We start from the raw sequence: 17,988 nt of genomic DNA on the forward strand, positions 1-17,988 counted from the left end.
TTCTGAGTTTGCAGGAGAACCTGGAAACCCATCTCCCCTCCTGAGTTTTAAATGTTGGCAAATATATGCACATATATATGTTTGTATATATGTAATGTATATATTTCAAAATCAGTCTGCGCTGCAAACCAAAGGCCACTCTGGACTGGCTTTGGCCCCAAGCTGGGGTCTGGCCAACCTGGAATGTAGTCCTTGTGTTTCTCTCTTGGGCTGTCACTTTCTCTTGCTGGCCTCGTTTCCCTTATCTGTAAACTGGGAACACCGGCAGTGCTGGCCGACAGGGATGTTGGGCGCACAGGAGGTCTTTTGTGGAAATCCGCATGCCCAGGACGTGTTCAGCAGGGCTGAGGCCACGCCCCACCACCCCCCGCCCTCCACCTCGCTCCCTCCCTCTGAGCAGGTACTCGGGCCGCAGCGACGCTGGTTGCCTCTACGAGCTCACCGTTAAGCTACTGTCCGAGCACGAGGACGTGCTGGCTGAGTTCAGCAGCGGGCAGGTGGCAGTGCCCCAAGACAGTGACGGCGGGGGCTGGTTGGAGGTGAGCCTGGGGGACCCAGAGCGGAGGGGTGGGGCCCGGACGTGAGGGGCGTGGCTCGAGGAGACCCCGCCCACGGCGCTCCTGGGCTGGGCTGGGCTGAGATAGTCACCGGGTGGTGGAGAGAGCCCTGAATACCGCGGAGAAACCGAGTGGGGGAGCTGCAGGTCGGTCGGTGTACCGGGGTGGGGCGGCAGGAGAGGCCTCAGGACCTCCGAGGCTGACTCTTGCTACCTCCGCCCCCAGATCTCCCACACCTTCACCGACTACGGGCCGGGCGTCCGCTTCGTCCGCTTCGAGCACGGGGGGCAGGACTCCGTCTACTGGAAGGGCTGGTTCGGGGCCCGGGTGACCAACAGCAGCGTGTGGGTAGAACCCTGAGCGGCCCTGCCTCCACTCTCCCCCAGCTGCCTGGAGGGGCAAAGGTCGGGGGTAGATAGGCCTTAACTTAGTCCATAGCGTCCTCACCTTCCCCAAGCCACACATCCTCCTCCCGTCCCTTGCTCCGAGCCCAGCCCCTGAGCGGGGAGAGAGAAGTTTTGTTGGCATAGGTTTGCTTAGGTAGTCGGCTTCTAGAATGTAGATCCGTGAGGGCGTGGGCTTGGACTGGACCCACTGCTGAATCCCCTGCACCTAGCACAGTGCCTGCTACAAAGTGAGCTCTCAATAAATATTATTTGTCCAAGGAAGGAATGAATGAACAAATGGATAAACACTGCTCCCTTCCCATCCTTTTCTGTCTCATGAGGGCCCCCGGCATAGCCTGGAAAAATACTTGGTGGGGCTCCAGCTGCTCTGGTTTCCAGCAGACCTTGGGCCAGTATGGAGTCAGCTGTGCCCGGCCCTGCCAGGCAGGACAAAGCTGGGATTGTGAGACCAAGGAAGGGTGAGCTGAGCCTGGCACCTGACCGACACCCAAGCTACCCAGAGGCCAGAATAGGGCATGTGGCGGCGGGGGGCGGGGGAGCTGCCCTCCAGGCCTCTCTTGGTCCAGTGATTATCCTAGGCCTTGCTACGACCCACCATCCTTTACTAAAGGCAGAGTGGGGTTGGGGGTGTACCAGTTCTCAGGGCCCAGGTGACCAACAGCAGCATGTGGGTAGAGCCTTGAGTGGCCCTGCTTCCACCCTCCCCCAGCTGCTTGGAAGGGTAGAGGCTGGGAGTAGACAGGCCTTAACTTAGTCCATAGCGTCCTCACCTTGCCCAAGCCTCCGCAACCCTTCATGAAGCTGGGCCCCTAGGGCAAGGTGTCAGTTCCTTTGTCTGATTGGCAACTGGGGTGGGTGTGGACTGTGCTAGGGTCTAGGGTACCCGTTCTCTTGGGCCCAGGGATGGAGGTGAGGGGCCTGGGGTAGGGGATGGGAGGTGGGGATGGGGAAGCACAAAAAGGATTGGTCTGGGGTTTCTCTTAGTTCATGCCCACCCCCTGGAGTCATTAGCATCTGGTCTCATTGGCCCTTTTCCAAACCTGGCCCAGAGGTTGGCGCAGGCATTGGCCTGGGGGAGGGGAGGTGGGGAGGGCATTGTGCCTGACTCTGTGCTCCGGCACGCTCCTTCCAGCCAACCCAGCCCCTTCCAAAGACTGTCAGCTGCTGGTCCTGGGGGCGGGAATTTGAAGGGCCTGGAACCCTCTGCCCTCCTCTCCTGAAATGGAGACCAGTAAAATCACTGAGAGCCTCCAGCTTTGCTTTGGTTCTGAACCCTGATGCTACCTGCTGTTCTGGAGGGATTGCAGGGTTCAAGCTGGGGCCTGCCTGCAATTGTTTATTCATTCACTCGTTCATTTTTTTACAATTCCCAGAGCCCCAACCCCAGGCCAGGTCATGTGTGGGGGCCCTGAAGTTACAGCGGGGAATAAGAGACTCCTTCCCAGGAAGAATCAGCAGCCTGGCCACAAGAAGGGTGGGACACCAGGGGATGGGGAGCCAGTGTCCTGGGCCCTCCAGTGCAGTGGTGGAGATGCAGTCTTTGCTCTGGGGGCATCCTCAGTCTGACAAGGGAGACAAAACCTTGACTTCAGAAAACTCTCAGTTTCAAGGGAGAGGCATAGCCTCTTCCACAAGGATGCCCTCCGTCCTGTCTAGGGGATTTCAGTCTGGTGGGGAAGGCACAGTCCATGTTCACCGGAGCTGCCAATCAGACAAAGGAACTGATGCCTTGCCCTCAGGGTCCAGCTTGATGAAGGGCTATGGCGGAACAGGCTCACCCCTTGAGCTCCCATGCTTAGGGGTGAGAGACTAAGGGTGGACGTGTGGGGAGCCAGGTTAAGCGGAGATGGGGTGAGTGGAGAAAGGACCGGAGCCCACACTGGGCAATGGGAGGAAACTGAAGATGGAGACAGGTTGTGGGTGTGAGGGGCCAGGAGGCCAGGTAGGGCCTGGCCCTTTGAGGACTGGAGGTCAGTGTAGGAAAGTGGGGGGTGTGGAAGGTGCTGCAGGTGGAGGGGAGTGTTCCTGAGTTTCAGGCGCCCATGGGACATTCGGGAAAGAGGCCCATACAGAGTGTGGGGCCCTGGGCTGCCGATGCAGGTATAGGAGTTGCAGTGTCTGTGGCCAGCAACCAAAGCCAAGGGCGGGAACAGGTGTGGAGTGAGGCAGGAGAGGCCTCTGAGCTCACGACAGACTGGACCGGCCAGGGACAGGGGAAGCAGGGCAGCCAGGAAGGCAGGGAGATGGGTGGGAGGCAGGTGAAAGACCAGAAGGCCACCTGCAGCCAAGAGCCTGAGGAAGGAGCCAGAAGCCCTGCCCAGAAGCCCAGAGGCTTTGAGCCTACTGTGGTCTCTCCCCAGAGCATGGGGCCCTCAGAGGAGACCGGAGGGGCTGCAGGCTCACTTTCCCTGTCACCAGAGGGACATCGGATACACCAGTGGTGTTTAGGTCAGGAAGATAAGACAACTGCTTCTCAGCCTTCAAAGGGCTGTGTGAGGTGGGCCAGAAGGCTCACTGGGCATAGGGCACTTCCTATCACACCACCCTACAGTCCAGTCAGAGGTAGGACAGGGGAGAGGGCATGGCCATCCCTTTTACGGTTTCCTGGCAAGTGACACAGAGTAACTGGAGAAGCAGAAGCTCCCATCCAGGCACATCTGGCTCTTAAGTGAGTGCTCTTAACTCCTCTCAGCATTACTGTCCCCTACCCTGGAGGACAGAGCTGGACCCACGTGTAAACGTTATAGGATGGCATATACCAGCTGCCTGTAAGGAAAACCCTGTGTGGCGTCCAGCAGGGGGCACCCCAGGGCTGTCTCTGGGACAGCGGGGACAGTTGAAGCCAGAGACAGCAGATAGGGCTTTCGTGTCTCCTACGATCCTATTTTTTATTTAAAAATTAAAAAAAAAATTTTAGAGACAAGGTCTCACTCTGTCACCCAGGCTGGAGTGCAGTGGTGTGATCATGGCTCAGTGCAGCCTCAATTTTCTGGGCTCAAGCGATCCTTCCACCTCAGCCTCCTGAGTAGCTGGGATTGCCGGCACGTGCCACCACACCAGGCTAATTTTTATTTTTTGTAGAGACGGGGTCTTGCCATGTTGGTCAGGCAGGTCACAAACTCCTGACCTCAAGCAATCCTCCTGCCTCGGCTTCCCAAAGTGCTGGGATTATAGACGTGAGCCACCATGCCTGGCCAGTTTTTCCTAATCATTTGATATTTATTGAGCACCTACTATATGTAAGGTAGAGACAAAACAAAGTCTCTGGTCTCTTGGAATATACAGTCTAGATGGAGAAACATAACACAAGCAACTAAATGAGTGAACGAGATAATTACCCACATGAGATAGCACTTCATCAATAAGCCAGGCACTACTCTAAAAGCTTTATTAATTTGTCATAATAACCTCATGAAGTGGAAACTGTGATTACTTCCATTTTACAGATGAGAAAATTGGGCCGGGTGCGGTGGTTCACGCCTGTAATCCCAGCACTTTGGGAGGCTGAGGCGGGTGGATCACTGGAGGTCAAGAGTTCAAGACCAGTCTGACCATGAACATGGTGAAACCCCATCTCTAATAAAAATATACAAAAATTAGCCCGGGCAAGAAGAGCCAAACTCAGTCTCAAAAAAAAAGAAAGAAAGAAAGAAAGAAAGAAAGAAGAAAGAAAAAATTGAAGCACAGAGAGATTAAGCAACTTGCCTTAGGCCATACTTCTAAAAAGTGATGGAACTGGAATTCTTTTTTTTTTTTTTTTGATACGGAGTCTCGCTTTGTCGCCCAGGCTGGAGTGCAGAGGCATGATCTCGGCTTACTGCAACCTCTGCCTCCTTGGTTCAAGCGATTCTCCTGCCTCAGCCTCCCGAGTAGCTGGGATTACAGGCACCTGCCACCATGCCTGGCTAACTTTTTTTTTTGTATTTTTAGTAGAGATGGGGTTTTACCATGTTGGTCAGACTGGTTTTGAACTCCTGACCTCAAGTGATCCACCTGACTTGGCTCCCACAGCACTAGGATTACAGGCATGAGCCACCATGCCAGGCCAGACTGGAATTCTTCTCAGCCACTTAGGCACTTGACCTCTGTAGTGTCGAGAGTGGGGGCAGGAGTGCTACTTTGGTTGGGGTGATCAGGGAGGACCTCTCTGAGGAAGTGACTTTTTTTTTTTTTTTTTTTTGAGATGGAGTCTCACTCTGTTGCCCAGGCTGGAGTGCAGTGGCGCTATCTCAGCTTACTGCAACCTCCACTTTCCGGATTCAAGCAATTCTTGTGTCTCGGCCTCCCGAGTAGCTGGGATTACAGGCATGCACCACCATGCCCAGCTAATTTTTTTTTTTTTTTTTAATAGAGACAAGGTCTCACCATGTTGGCCAGGCTGGTCTTGAACTCCTGGCCTCAAGTGATCCACCTGCCTTGGCCTCCCGAAGTGTTGGGATTGCAGGCGTGAGCCACGGCGCCTGGCTGGAAGTGACACTTGAATCACATGATGATGAGAAACCAGCCATACAGCTCTCGGGAAAGAGCACTGCAGAGGCAGCCAAAGGCTTCGAGGTGGGAATGAGCTTATTCACAGGTCAGAAAGGCAGCCAGCATGGCTGGAGCAGTGAGCAAGTGAGGAGGTGATCTGACGTGAGCTTGGAGATGTAGGTAGGTGACCCAGAGAGTTTCCTGAGGACCTACTATGTGCTCTGCCCTATAGGATATAAATGCTCTAGGAAGCAGATATGATATCATTTCCGTTAAGGAAAAACCTTTGCTCTGTCACGAGGACACTGGGCCCCGGAGTGTCTGTGCGTACCAATACCCCAGGCGGCAGGGGGGATGCTAGGTGTTTGGGGGCTATTTTGGCTAAGGGGTCAGGGAAGGTAAAATGAATTTCCTCTTAGATTTCTCAGCAGAAACTTCTGTTTAACAATTTTGTAATGGAAAAGTCCCTCTTCCCCTTTCTGATTTCTTTTTCTTTTTTTGAGATGGAGTCTCGCTCTGTTGCCAGGCTGGAGTGCAGTGGCACGATCTCGGCTCACTGCACCTCTACCTCCCGGGTTCAAACCATTCTCCTGCCTTAGCCTCCCGAGTAGCTGGGACTACAGGCGTGCACCACCACGCCCAGCTAATTTTTGTATTTTTAGTAGATACGGGGTTTCACTGTGTTGGTCAGGCTGGTCTCGAACTCTTGACCTTGTGGTCCGCCCACCTCGGCCTCCCAAAGTGTTGGGATTACAGGCGTGAGCCACTGCGCCTGGCCTCTGATTTCTTTACCTTAAAAATCTGGATTTTTGTGTACACGGTGTATTCAGTTGTGGACGTGGGATATTCAGTTGTGCACATAGAGGAAGGGAAGGGCCAGTTCCTCCAAGGACCACTAGGTGTCAGCATTGTCAAGGCTGTCCCCAAGCTGTGTCTGTCCTGCCCATTTCTCTGCGGAGGAAAAGTCAAATTTGAATCCAAATCCTGGTCTCTTCCCATTGCTTGGGGCTGAGCCTGGGTCCTCAGGGGCTGGGATTTGGCGCTGCTTTGACCCCAGAGGCTCTATGAGAAACATTTAGGAGGCTAGGTCTCCAAGGCCTGGGAGGCCCCTGGGTCTCACCCCAGGCCACATAGCAAGGGCTTTGGATGGCTGGAATCCCCTCCAGAGCTCAGCCCCTCCCAACTAGGGAGGGCCGGTGGTATCCTGGGATCTAGCTCCAAGTAGATCTGGGAGTCTAGAGCCCCCCCAAGTCCATCCCCACCTCGGCAGAGCCCTGGGCCTTGCTCAATGGTGCCAGGCCTGCAGTGAACACAGAACACCCAGACAGATCCAATCCTGAGCCCCTGGTGCATAATGACTTTGCTATTTCCCCCCACCATAAATTAAACCTAATCTTGTGTTGACTCTGCTGAACAAGGAGAATAATAAAGAAGATTAAGATGAGATGGTATTCATTCTCCTCCAACAAAAGCCAATTAATCGTCAGTAGGATTACCGCAAGAGCCAGGAGCTGCTTGCTAGGAGCTCTGCAGACAGGATGGAACAGGACTGGGGGCCATTCGCTAGGGCTGCCACTGGGGTCTGCTGGTCATGCAGCAGGAAATATTGCAGGTAGATGTTAGGGAGAACTGCCCGGATGAAGGAGGGGGCTGGCACCAAGGAGGAGGGTGCGAAGAGCTTGGAATCTCCCACAGAGGTGATGTTTCTAAGTCATGGAGGGGAACGCTGTGGAAGTTCCTGACCACCTGACCATGTCCATCCGAGGCCGCCTGGGACCTTCCCCTGCCTTTCTGCGGTCACCTTTGACGAATGAAGCTGCATTCAGGGATCTCTGGCTTCCTCCCCACTCTGCTTTTTTCCCCTGCTTCCTCTCCTAGGAATCAGGGAGGCCATTTGTCCAGTGTTAACACCTTGGGTTTAGAGACAGAAACATGGCCAGGCGCGGTGGCTCACGCCTGTAATCCCAGCACTTTGGGAGGCTGAGGGGGGTGGATGGCTTGAGGCCAGGAGTTCCAGACCAGCCTGGGCAACATGGTGAAACCCCGTCTCTACCAAAAATACAAAACAATTAGCTGGGCCTGGTGGCACAAGCCTGTAGTCCCAGCTACTTGGGAGGCTGAGGCATGAGACCTGGGAGATGGAGGTTGCAGTGAGCAGAGATCACACCACTGCACTCCAGCCTGGGTGGCAGTGAGATTTTCTCTAAAAAAACATAAAAATAAAAATAATTAGAGACAGAAACACTTGGGCTTCACCTGGCTTTGCCCCTTGTCCTCAACCACACAAATAGAACCTACGATCCTCACCTGCCAACCTGGTTTGATGCTCCCAGGCACTAATGTGCCTCCAGTTCCTGCACCCACTAGATTCTTGGAACAAGACAGTGAAGCTGAATGGAGCGGCCTGACTGCTGTGGGCCATTGCTGAAAGGTGAGGGAACCAACATTTGTTGGGCTACTGCTGCTGTATTTCATCGACTGCCTACGGCAGTGTCCTCGGGAGGCTTTATTTTGTCATCACAACATTTATTGAGAGGAAGCCGAGGCTCAGAGAGGTGGGGCCCTTGGTCGAGGTCACCAAGCTGTAGGCTGCAGAGTTGGCTGGGATGGGGCTTCTGTCGCCGTGGCCCCCAAAGCTTGAGCCCTTTCCCCATCTGCACATTCCTTCGTGCACATGGAAGGCATTCGGTGTGTGCTGGCCGGATGAATGAAACGTTCATCAAAGCTATTTCTGGTCCAGTAAGTTCCGTTTCAGACTCTCCCACATCCTGATGACTCCCAGAAGTAAATGGATTGTGTGTGAATTGTGAAATTCTTCTTGGTAATTCTTGGCAACTCACCCACCTTACTACTACTGTGAAGAAAACTCTACCCTCCCATCCAGATCTAAGTTTGCTTCATTTATTCGGATTGATGAGGTTTTTTTTTTAATTTTTTTTTTATTTTTTTTATTTTCTGAGCATGGCAAAAGTATCCTCAAAGTCCAGTTTTACAATCTATGCTATCTCAATACATGCTGAGCACTCAACATGTGATAGATGTGTTCAAAACATCACTTGTGTATGGTTTTATTTAATCCTCCAAGCACATCTATGTGCTATTATTCCCATTTCAGAGGCTGAGATGAAACTGAGACCCAGAGATGTGCATTCTCGCCCCAGGTCACACAGCAAAGGCTTTGCATGGCTAGAATCCTCCAGGCTTTCCTGGGTGAAGTGATTCTTGCGGAGGGATTCTAGTCCTCTGTGGCAGACAGGAATCACGGTGAAGGCCATGGGCTTCCGGGTTCAGTTGGAACTGGTGGAGTTTTCTGTGTCCCATAAATAACACACTTAGACTCAGCCTCAGGAATTGATTTTTGGTTCATATGTGAAAGGATTTACCACTTAAGCTTTTTTTTTTTTTTTTTTTTTGAGACAAAATCTCGCTCTGTCACCCAGGCTGGAGTGCAGTGGCATGATCTTGGCTCACTGCAACCTCCACCTCCCAGATTCAGGTGACTCACCTGCCTCAGTCTCCAAGTAGCTGGGATTACAGGCATGCACCAGCACACCTGGCTGTTTTTTGTATTTTTAGTAAAGACAGGGTTTCACGATGTTGGTCAGGCAGGTCTGGAACTCCTGGCCTCAAGTGATCTGCCTGCCTCGACCTCCCAAAGTGTTGGGATTACAGGCGTGAGCCACTGTGCCCGGTCACTTAAGCATTTATTCAGTACCTTCCACATGTCAGCACCTTGTTATGCTTTGAGGATACAACAGTGAACCAATGAGGTCCTTGTCCTCTAGGAGCTCACAGGCTAGAGAGAGAAGGATCTGGGTTCCCAGTTCTGACCCTCCCCAGGTGTGTGACCAGTTAGTGCCTCAGTTTCCACATCTGTAAAATGGGGATGATTTTGTTACTTACCTGATAGGATTGTTATGAGAATCAAATGAATTAATATAGGTAAGACACTTAGATCAAGGCCTGCACATAAAAGGTGCTACATACAAGTTTGTTAAATAAAATGGACAAGTCTGGCAACTATAGTCTAATAATAGTAAAAGGGCGGTGAGGGGAAGCCTACTGAATTTTAGAGGAGGGACATCTAACATAGACCTTGATCAGAGAAGGTTTCCTGGAGGAGGCCGTCCATGGACTCTTGACCAAGTGATGGTAGGAGGGTGAATTACTTCCCTAGCCAGCTTGTAGCTTCCTGGGCTGTCACTGGGAGCTGCAGTACTAACTGGCCTTTTCCTGGGGCTTATTGTCATAATTTATCAATGTGCTAAGCACTGTAGTGGCATCTGGATTCGAATAGAAATCTCTGTGCTCAGGGACCCATGATTGAGAGGGGTGGGTGGAAAGCGTCCTGAATATGTTCTAGGACAGAAGTACAGGTCCCCAGATGCTGTGGGCAGTGTGTGGGGAGGTCTCCAGTAGGGTTGGGTGTAGAGAGGCCCTCAAAGCTGCAGAAAGATAATGATGTCTTTGAAAAAAAGAAAACTAAAAAAAAAAAAAAAAAAGGAAGGGGGAAGCCGGCAGGGAAAATGATTTTCTCGGCTGGCATTTCTTGGGGAATTAAATCTTGTTTTTCGTCACCACCAAGTGGAATAATCCAATATATTAAAGCAGAAGTCCCCGCTCCTATTTATTGCTGCGGCTTTGACCTAACAGTTTCGGGTCTGCATTTGGAATCAGACCGTCCCGGGGAGGGAGAGCAGGAGGGAGGAGGCATCAACCCCTTGGATCAATTACTTTCCTCTCCGACACAGGAAAAATGAATTATTCCCCAAAAAGCAGGCACCTTACCCGATGAATTCTGCACTGCAGAGCTGGCGGAGTTCTACCAAATTGAATTTGGTCTTTGAGAGACATTTAAAACCAAGTGGAGTGCGTGTGCTGGTGGGGTGTGTCTGACAGCCACTGGGGCTTCTGTTAGTTGGGGCTGAGAAAGCCTCCCACTTACAGTTCTCTGGGTTCAGGGGGCAAGAGGTAGCCATGCTTCCTGCCCCAGGGACCCCCAGCACTCTGCAGAAGCGAGATGTTTTTGTTCCCAGCCTGAGGCTCAGAGAAGTGAGGTTGCTTGTCTGAGGCCACACAGTGAGCTGGTAACCATAGCAACCTGTTACCTTTATGTCCCTGTCCTCTGGGTCCTGCTGAAAATGTCCCCCGCCCTCCCAGGGAACCCCAGGTTGAGCTAGTTGGAGTTGGGAGCTTTCCTGTCTGGAGCACTAGTTCTTCATGTCCATAGCAGTATGACCTGGGGCAAGTAGCTTCCCCTCTCTAGGCCTCCGTTTCCTGACCCAGAAAACAGCGTTAACCACAGTCCTTGTAGTGTTTGCAGCTCTATCAGATACAAAGGGCAGAAACGCAATTCTAAGTGTTTTAATCCAAAAGCAAAGGTTTTGGCTCACATGAATGAGAAGCTCTGTGTGGATTTCTGGCAGTGTCCTTTCAGGTACAGCTGGATCCAGAGGCCCCAACAGTGTATTCAGAACTTGGCTTTTCTCTGTCTCTCAGCTCTGTGTGGCTTCATCCCAGGCAGGCTCACTCCAGAAGGGGTCAGCCGCCCCCCAGGCCAGCCCCCCAGCTGGGACTTGATCCTTCCAGCATCAAGTTTAATGGGTTCACACACCCACCTCTGAGCTAGTTGCTGTGGCTAGAGGGCCGGTGCCCTGGTGGGCAAGGCTTGGGGTGGAGTCACCCAGTGAGAACCACATGGCTGACAGAAGAGTGCAGGGGGTGCTGGGTCAAAAACCTAGAGCCCCATCCCTCACAGATCTCGACATGGAAGAATTCACCATGGTGCTTGCCACAGGGCAAGTGCTCAGCCAGCCACAGCTCTGCTGACAGTGACTCCTTCTGTTTCCACTAAGGGGGCTGCCACGTCCTCCTGGGCAGGGTGTGAGGGGCCCTCCCTGGACTTCCTCTGCCTCCCTTATGGCCTCTCACTGCCTCTACTCCCATCTCCAGGCCAGGTACCAGGCATCGGCCCTCTGCCTGGCCAGGAGTCCCCAGGGAAGGGGGGGCATTCCTCACTGCACACATCCTGGGAGCTGCAGAGGCTGCAATTTCACTAGTGATGGGAAGAGAGGAAAAGACTAGCCCAAGAGGGAGATATTTTAGCTGAAAAACCTCCCCCTGGATTTGGGCAGGTTTTTCAGGGCTAATGAGCTGGGGCCAAGGGAGTTTCCAGGGAGGGAGGTGGCTGTGTCTGGTCCAGGCTCTGGTTCTAGAGGGGCTGGAGGTCTGGCCAGTGAGAGAGGAGCTGGGGGCTGGGGAGGGTGCAATGGGGGGCTCTGTGCCCCAAGCTGAGAAGTGCTCACTGGCTCACCCCACAGATGCACTGCTCAGTCTGTGTTACCCCCGTTCTCCTCATGTAGGAAAGATCCCCAGTGGTCAAGATGATCTTGCCAAGCTGTATTATCTCTATAGCCCCTACTGTGAGAACACTGCATATCTGTTTTATTTTCCCCGATATAAAGTCATGTCATGATATTGCAATTGCCTTTTTTTTCCTTTTAGACAGTGTCTTGCTCTGTCACCCAGGCTGGAGTGCAGTGGTGCTATCTCTGCTCACTGCAACCTCCGCCTCCCAGGTTCAAGCGATTCTCCTGCCTCAGCCTCCTGAGTAGCTGAGACTATAGGCGCGCACCACTGCAAACTTACAGACTGGGAGATACTGTTTTCACCAGATTCTGGGCTGCAGCCTGACCCCATTCCTCCATTTCTAATGTCTTTGGGAGAACTTTTACCCAGTCAGTTAGCTTTGAGGGTAGACTGGAGCTCTAGGCCTGACCTGACCCCCTGGGTGGATTGCTGGTTTTCTCTGGGCCTTGGTAAGCTAGACTATAATGTGGAGGTGATAATCCCTGTCTTCTCCCCCATCAGTGCTAATTCCACCTGAGAAAATGTTGGTCTGGCTGTGAAGGGACAGGCAGTCCATGCACATACACACTACACAGCCATATGAGGTTTCTCCAAAGCCAGCATCTCCCTCAAACACTGCAAGACAGCACACACAGTGGCCAGAGAAGACAGCCCATCCATACCCTGTCCAGACCCCAAAAGAAGAGCAGGGATCTACCCGGCACAACAGACACCGCAGACAAAACTTGCCAGAGTCCAGCAGCTGCACTTTTGCTTAGCTGAAGGGGGGGGTTTCCTGTGTCCACAGGGGCTGGTGGTTGGGGACCAGTGATGCTTTTCCTTTGAGTGACTTTGCGCCCCAGCCTTGGGTTTTAGTCACTTTAGGATGTGGGGAAGCAGACCTTTAGGGAAAGATTTGGTCCTGTGCCATTCAGATCACCTGCAGCGGCTGCCTTAGAGTGGGGAGAATTTTCACAGCACGCCAACCAGGCTAGAGGGTGGAAGGGAAACCATGTGGAACCCGGACCGAGAGAGAGGGGCTTCAGCACCGCGGACAGCGCCCTGCCAGCCTCTGAGACCCAGAGACCTGAGTTGTGAGGATTGGGGATCCTGAATGAAAGCGCCCCGGCCGGCCGGGCACGGTGGCTCACGCTTGTAATCCCAGCACTTTGGGAGGCCAAGGCGGGCAGATCACGAGGTCAGGAGATCGAGACCACGGTGAAACCCCGTCTCTACTAAAAATACAAAAAAATCAGCTGGGCGTGGTGGTGGGCGCCTGTAGTCCTAGCTACAGGCTGAGGCAGGAGAATGGCGTGAACCCGGGAGGCGGAGCTTGCAGTGAGCCAAGATCGCGCCATTGCACTCCAGCCTGGGCGACAGAGCGAGACTCCGTCTCAAAAAAAAAAAAAAGCCCCAAGTGGACAGGGCGACCCAGTCCCTGCCCTCAGGGAAGGAGAGAGGGGAGGCACAAGGATTATTAGCCCTTCTATCAGCCAGCACTGGTGATGGACACTTTAATACATTAGCTCACCTTGACATCCTCTTTATTTTATTTTATTTTATTTTGTTATGGCATCTCCTCCCTGGGTAGGGATAGAACACACCTGTCGCCCAGGCTGGAGTGCAGTGGTGCGATCTCGGCTCACTGCAAGCTCCGCCTCCCGGGTTCACGCCATTCTCCTGCCTCAGCCTCCCGAGTAGCTGGGACTACAGGCGCCCGCCACCAAGCCCGGCTAATTTTTTGTATTTTTAGTAGAGACGGGGTTTCACCGTGGTCTTGATCTCCTGACCTCGTGATCCGCCTGCCTCGGCCTCCCAAAGTTCTGGGATTACAGATGTGAGCCCCCGCGCCCGGCCGGCCTCCTCTTTATTCTTATTGGGGAGAGAACAGAAGCTCAGCAAGGCTGAATAGGCTGCCCAGGTCACACAGCTAGTTAGCGGTAGAGCATGGACTTCTGTCCAGTTCATCTGGGTCCAGCATCTCCATCTTACAGTCTCTCTAATCAGATGGGAGAGGCACAGCCTTCAAGCACTTGTGGCAACCATGGCCCCAGAGCTGCTGGCATTTGTGGCTGGAAGGCTGGATTTGCATTTGTGTGGTTTTGTGAGTGCTTCTGGGTGTGCACGAGGGTGAATTCAGTGGAGTGTGACTGTTTACGGGAGGCTGTGTGAGACCCCGTGGGAGCTGGAAGATGAGAGGTGGTGTCATATCTCAAAGACTCTCCCTCCTCCCTCCTCCTGGAAGGAGACCTAGAATTCACTGGCCTTTTTTTTTTTTTTTTTTTAAGCACTTAAAGAACAGACCAGAACTGATAGCTAAATTAAACCTGCTGAGAGTGCCTGTTTAATTGAAAATGCCATCTGTAATTTAAATGTCAGAATCGGGATGGTTATTACAGGCGCTTTGAAGACTGGGGCTCATTTCACAGTTTCAAAACAGACCCGGAAAAGCAGCAAATGGACCATGGCCTGCAATGTCGTGAAGCGATTAATAACTTCTCTGGTCCTGCTGAGCTCCGGCTCCCACCACTGCCCTCACAGAGGGAGTATGGCTGGGAGCTGGGAGTTAGGGGCTTGGGCTTTGGGACTCTGCCTCCTGCCTCACCCCCTCCATGCCTCTGTGCCATCCTCCACTCAGCTTCAGGGCAACCATCCCAAAGGGTGAAGCTTATCCTGTCTCACTTCAGGGTCTCCCTGGCACTTCTGGAATGAAATCCTAATCTCTTAGTCTGGCATTCAAGGCCTTTGGAAGGCAAGGCCCTGCCTCCCTCTCCAGGTTTGGTGCCTGCCACTGGCTGCTGCAGACATCCTGAATGCCTCCAGGCCTTTGCACAAGCTGAGCCCTCTGCCTGGACAACCATTGCTTTTCTTATCCACCCGGTGAGCACAGTGTATCATTCATGATTCAGCCCTCATGTCACCACTTCCAGGAAGCCTTCCTTGAGTACCCTATGCCTCCCCAAAGCACTGATCCAGGCCAGGTTAAGTTTCCTTTTCTCCCATGGCCCCTTGCTCACCTTCATAGCTGACTTAACATGGGGTTGTCTATTCTCCAGTCTCTGTATGCTGTGAGCCCCTTAAGGACAGTGATAGTGCTTTATTCCGAGACCCAGTGCTCTGCCCTGAACAATGACAATAGCTAACATTTATTGAGCACCTGCTATGTAGCAGGCACTATCATTAGTCCCATCAAAATATTTTTTTCATGAACCATACATGGGACTTAATATTAGTCCCCCCCCCCTTTTTTTTTAAATGGAATCTCGGCTGGGCATGGTGACTCATGCCTGTAATCTCAGCACTTTGGGAGGCCGAGGTGGGTGGATCACTTGAGGTCAGGAGTTTGAGACCAGCCTGGTCAACATGGTGAAACCCCATCTCTACTAAAAATACAAAAATTATTTTGTATTTGGGCTTGGTGACATGTGCCTGTAATCTCAGCTACTTGGGAGGCTGAGGCAGGAAGATCACTTGAACTCGGGAGGTGGAGGTTGCAGTCAGCCAGGATAGTGCCACTGCACTCCAGCCTGGGCAACAGAGCGAGACTTTGTCTCAAAAAGTAAAAAAAAAAAAATGGAGTCTCACTCTGTCACCTAGGCTGGAGAGCAACGGCGTGATCTTGGCTCACTGCAACCTCCACCTCCCGGGTTCAAGAGATTCTCCTGCCTCAGCCTCCTGAGTAGCTGGGATTACAAGCGTGCACCACCATGCCCGGTTATAATTTTTGTATTTTTAGTAGAGATGGGGTTTCGCCATGTTGGCCAGGCTGGTCTCGAACTCCTGACCTCAAGTGATCCGCCCGCCTCAGCCTCCCAAAATGCTGGGATTACAAGCATGAGCCACCACAATCAGCCTAGTCCCATTTTTGAGATGGGAAAACTGAGGCGTGGAGGGTGACTTGTCACAAGCCAAATGGCACCAGTGGCAGAGCTGGGAGTGGACGGAGGCAGCCTGTCTCCAGATTCCAGCTTCTTAACCACTATGATATAATGCCACATTCAGGGCACCTTGCTTGGAGAATATTTGTTCATTGAACACATAAAGGGCTCATCAGGTGTGTTCTATCCCTACCCAGGGAGGAGATGCCATAACAAAGTGATCCAAAGGGAGCTAAGCTAACCTCCACCCAGATGAACTTCCTGTTCCTGGACCTCAAGCCCTGGTGCTTCTTTTGTGCACTAGAGGCTTTCAAGAGGGGGGATCCTTTTGTGAAGGCCCCCACAGATTAAAGGGGGGGTCTTTATCCCCTCTCCCCCTCTTTACCATAGACAACTCCCTGCTGGCTCTGTGCTCTGTCTGTAATCCCCCAGTTACACTTAATGGGGCAGTGAGGTGCAGTTGGATACCATGGTTGGTACCCCAGCTTTGCTACTTACAGCCTATGTAACTAGCAAACATTTTACCTCCTGATCTCACTGTCTTCATCTCTGAAATGGGGTCCTAATCATATCTAACTCAGAGTGTTGAGGATTAAATGAGATAATGGAGGTGCAGTGCTTAGTAGAGGCACACAGCAAAGGCCCAGCATATGATAGCTATAACTTCCTTTCCTCCCTTCCTTCCTTCCTTCCTTCCTTCCTTCCTTCCTTCCTTGCCCCCTCCCTCCCTCCTTCCCTCCCTCCCTCCCTTCCTTCTGTTTTCGTTTTTGTTTTCTTTGTTTTGTTTTTTGCTGTTTTTTTTTTTTTTTTTGAGATGGAGTCTCCCTCCGTCACCCAGTCTGGAGTGCAAATGAAGTGGTCTTGGCTCACTGCAACCTCTGCCTCCCAGGTTCAAGCGATTCTCCTGCCTCGGCCTCCTGAGTAGCTGGGATTACAGGCGTGCACCACCATGCCCAGCTAATTTTTGGCAAGGTTTCACCATGTTGGCCAGGCTGGTCTTAAACTCCTGACCTAAGGTGATCCTCCCACCTCAGCCTCCCAAAGTGTTGGGATTACAGGTGTGAGCCACCACACTTGGCCTACTTTTTCTTTTTCCTTCCTTCCTTCCTTCCTTCCTTCCTTCCTTCCTTCCTTCCTTCCTTCTTCCCTCCCTCCTTCCCTTCCTCCCCTCCCTCTCCCCTTCCCTTCCCCTTCCTCCCTTTCTCTTTCTTTCCCTTTCTTTCTTTCTTTCTTTCTTTCTTTCTTTCTTTCTTTCTTTCTTTCTTCTTTCTTCTTTTTTTCTTTCTTTCCTTCCTTCTTTCTTTCTTTCTCTCTCTCTTTCTTTCTTTGCTTTCTCTTTCCTTCCTTCCTTCCTTTCTTCCTTTCTTTCCTTCTTTCTCTCTCCTTCCTTCCTTCCTTCCCTCCTTCCCTCCCTCCCTCCTTTTCTTCCTTCCTTCCTTCCTTCTTTCCTTCCTTCCTTCCTTCTTTCCTTCCTTCCTTCCTTCCTTTCTTCCTTCCTTCCTTCCTTCATTCTTTCCTTCCTTCCTTCCACTTTCTCTCTCTCTCTGAGCCCATGTCCTGGGTAACAGTCTGTGCCTACTCAGTGTTATTGGGCCCCCAACTTCCAGTGTTGGGGCATTTTTAACCGCTTAGTGGAAAGAGAGCTGCCAAGATTACATTTTTGCTCTGCATCTGATGCTGCACCCAGCACGCTGTCAGCATGGCCCCAATCTCCCAGCCGCCTGCCCACAGCCCATCTTCATGTTCTTTCCACTCTCTGTCCTGCCCCATCCTTGACCTGGTCTTCTCTGGGGTTGTCGTGCAGCCATTTATTCCCTCAACCAAAAGAAAAACACGGAAACTTGCTCCTAATTAGATGGTTTCTGTCTCCCCAGGTCTTCACTTCTTGCATGTTCTCAACTTGTTAGAGGAAATCGTATACCGACATCGGTATTGATTTGCATAATTCAGATATAATTAGGAGAAAGACTTGCTGGAGTGGCAGGCAGCAGGATTGGTGCTGCTGTATCCTGCTGACCTTGGGGAGAGCTTAGAACTGGGCCCTTAACTCTTACCAAGGTCATGTTTACTTTCTCTGCAAAGCCCTGTAGGCACCAGTCCCCTGAGCTTCACTCTTCCATGAGGTTTTAAGGCAACAGAGAAGGCTCCCTTCCCCCCAGAGTGTCCGCTTGCCCACCCCAGCATCTGGAATTCTTACCATGAGGGCTGTCCTGTGGGGCCTGCTGGGGATGCAGAAAGACTTTCCACTGTCCTGGAGGTCAGCAGGCACAGAGGTCAGCTTGCATGTGACGCCCACCATCTGGAGCTAGCAAGAGGATTTCAGGGTAG

At 52.2% G+C, this 17,988-nt stretch overlaps 1 protein-coding gene across 2 annotated transcripts in view; it reads left to right on the forward strand.

Moving 5' to 3' along the window:
• FBXO2 (F-box protein 2) overlaps window positions 1-17,988 on the forward strand; it is a 37,528-nt gene that overhangs the window by 4,852 nt on the left and 14,688 nt on the right. Inside the window, exons 5-6 of one of the 2 annotated variants that reach the window (XM_055262670.2) lie at window positions 401-539; window positions 783-1,249. In XM_055262670.2, the coding sequence (XP_055118645.1) occupies window positions 401-539; window positions 783-917 (274 nt within the window). In that variant the 3' untranslated portion in view covers window positions 918-1,249. Of the gene's footprint in view, window positions 1-400; window positions 540-782; window positions 1,250-17,988 lie in introns of those variants that run through there. The other variant, XR_008654029.2, reaches the window with a different exon arrangement.

The sequence above is a fragment of the Symphalangus syndactylus genome, chromosome 22, assembly GCF_028878055.3.
Source record: "Symphalangus syndactylus isolate Jambi chromosome 22, NHGRI_mSymSyn1-v2.1_pri, whole genome shotgun sequence".
NCBI classification, from domain to species: domain Eukaryota; kingdom Metazoa; phylum Chordata; class Mammalia; order Primates; family Hylobatidae; genus Symphalangus; species Symphalangus syndactylus.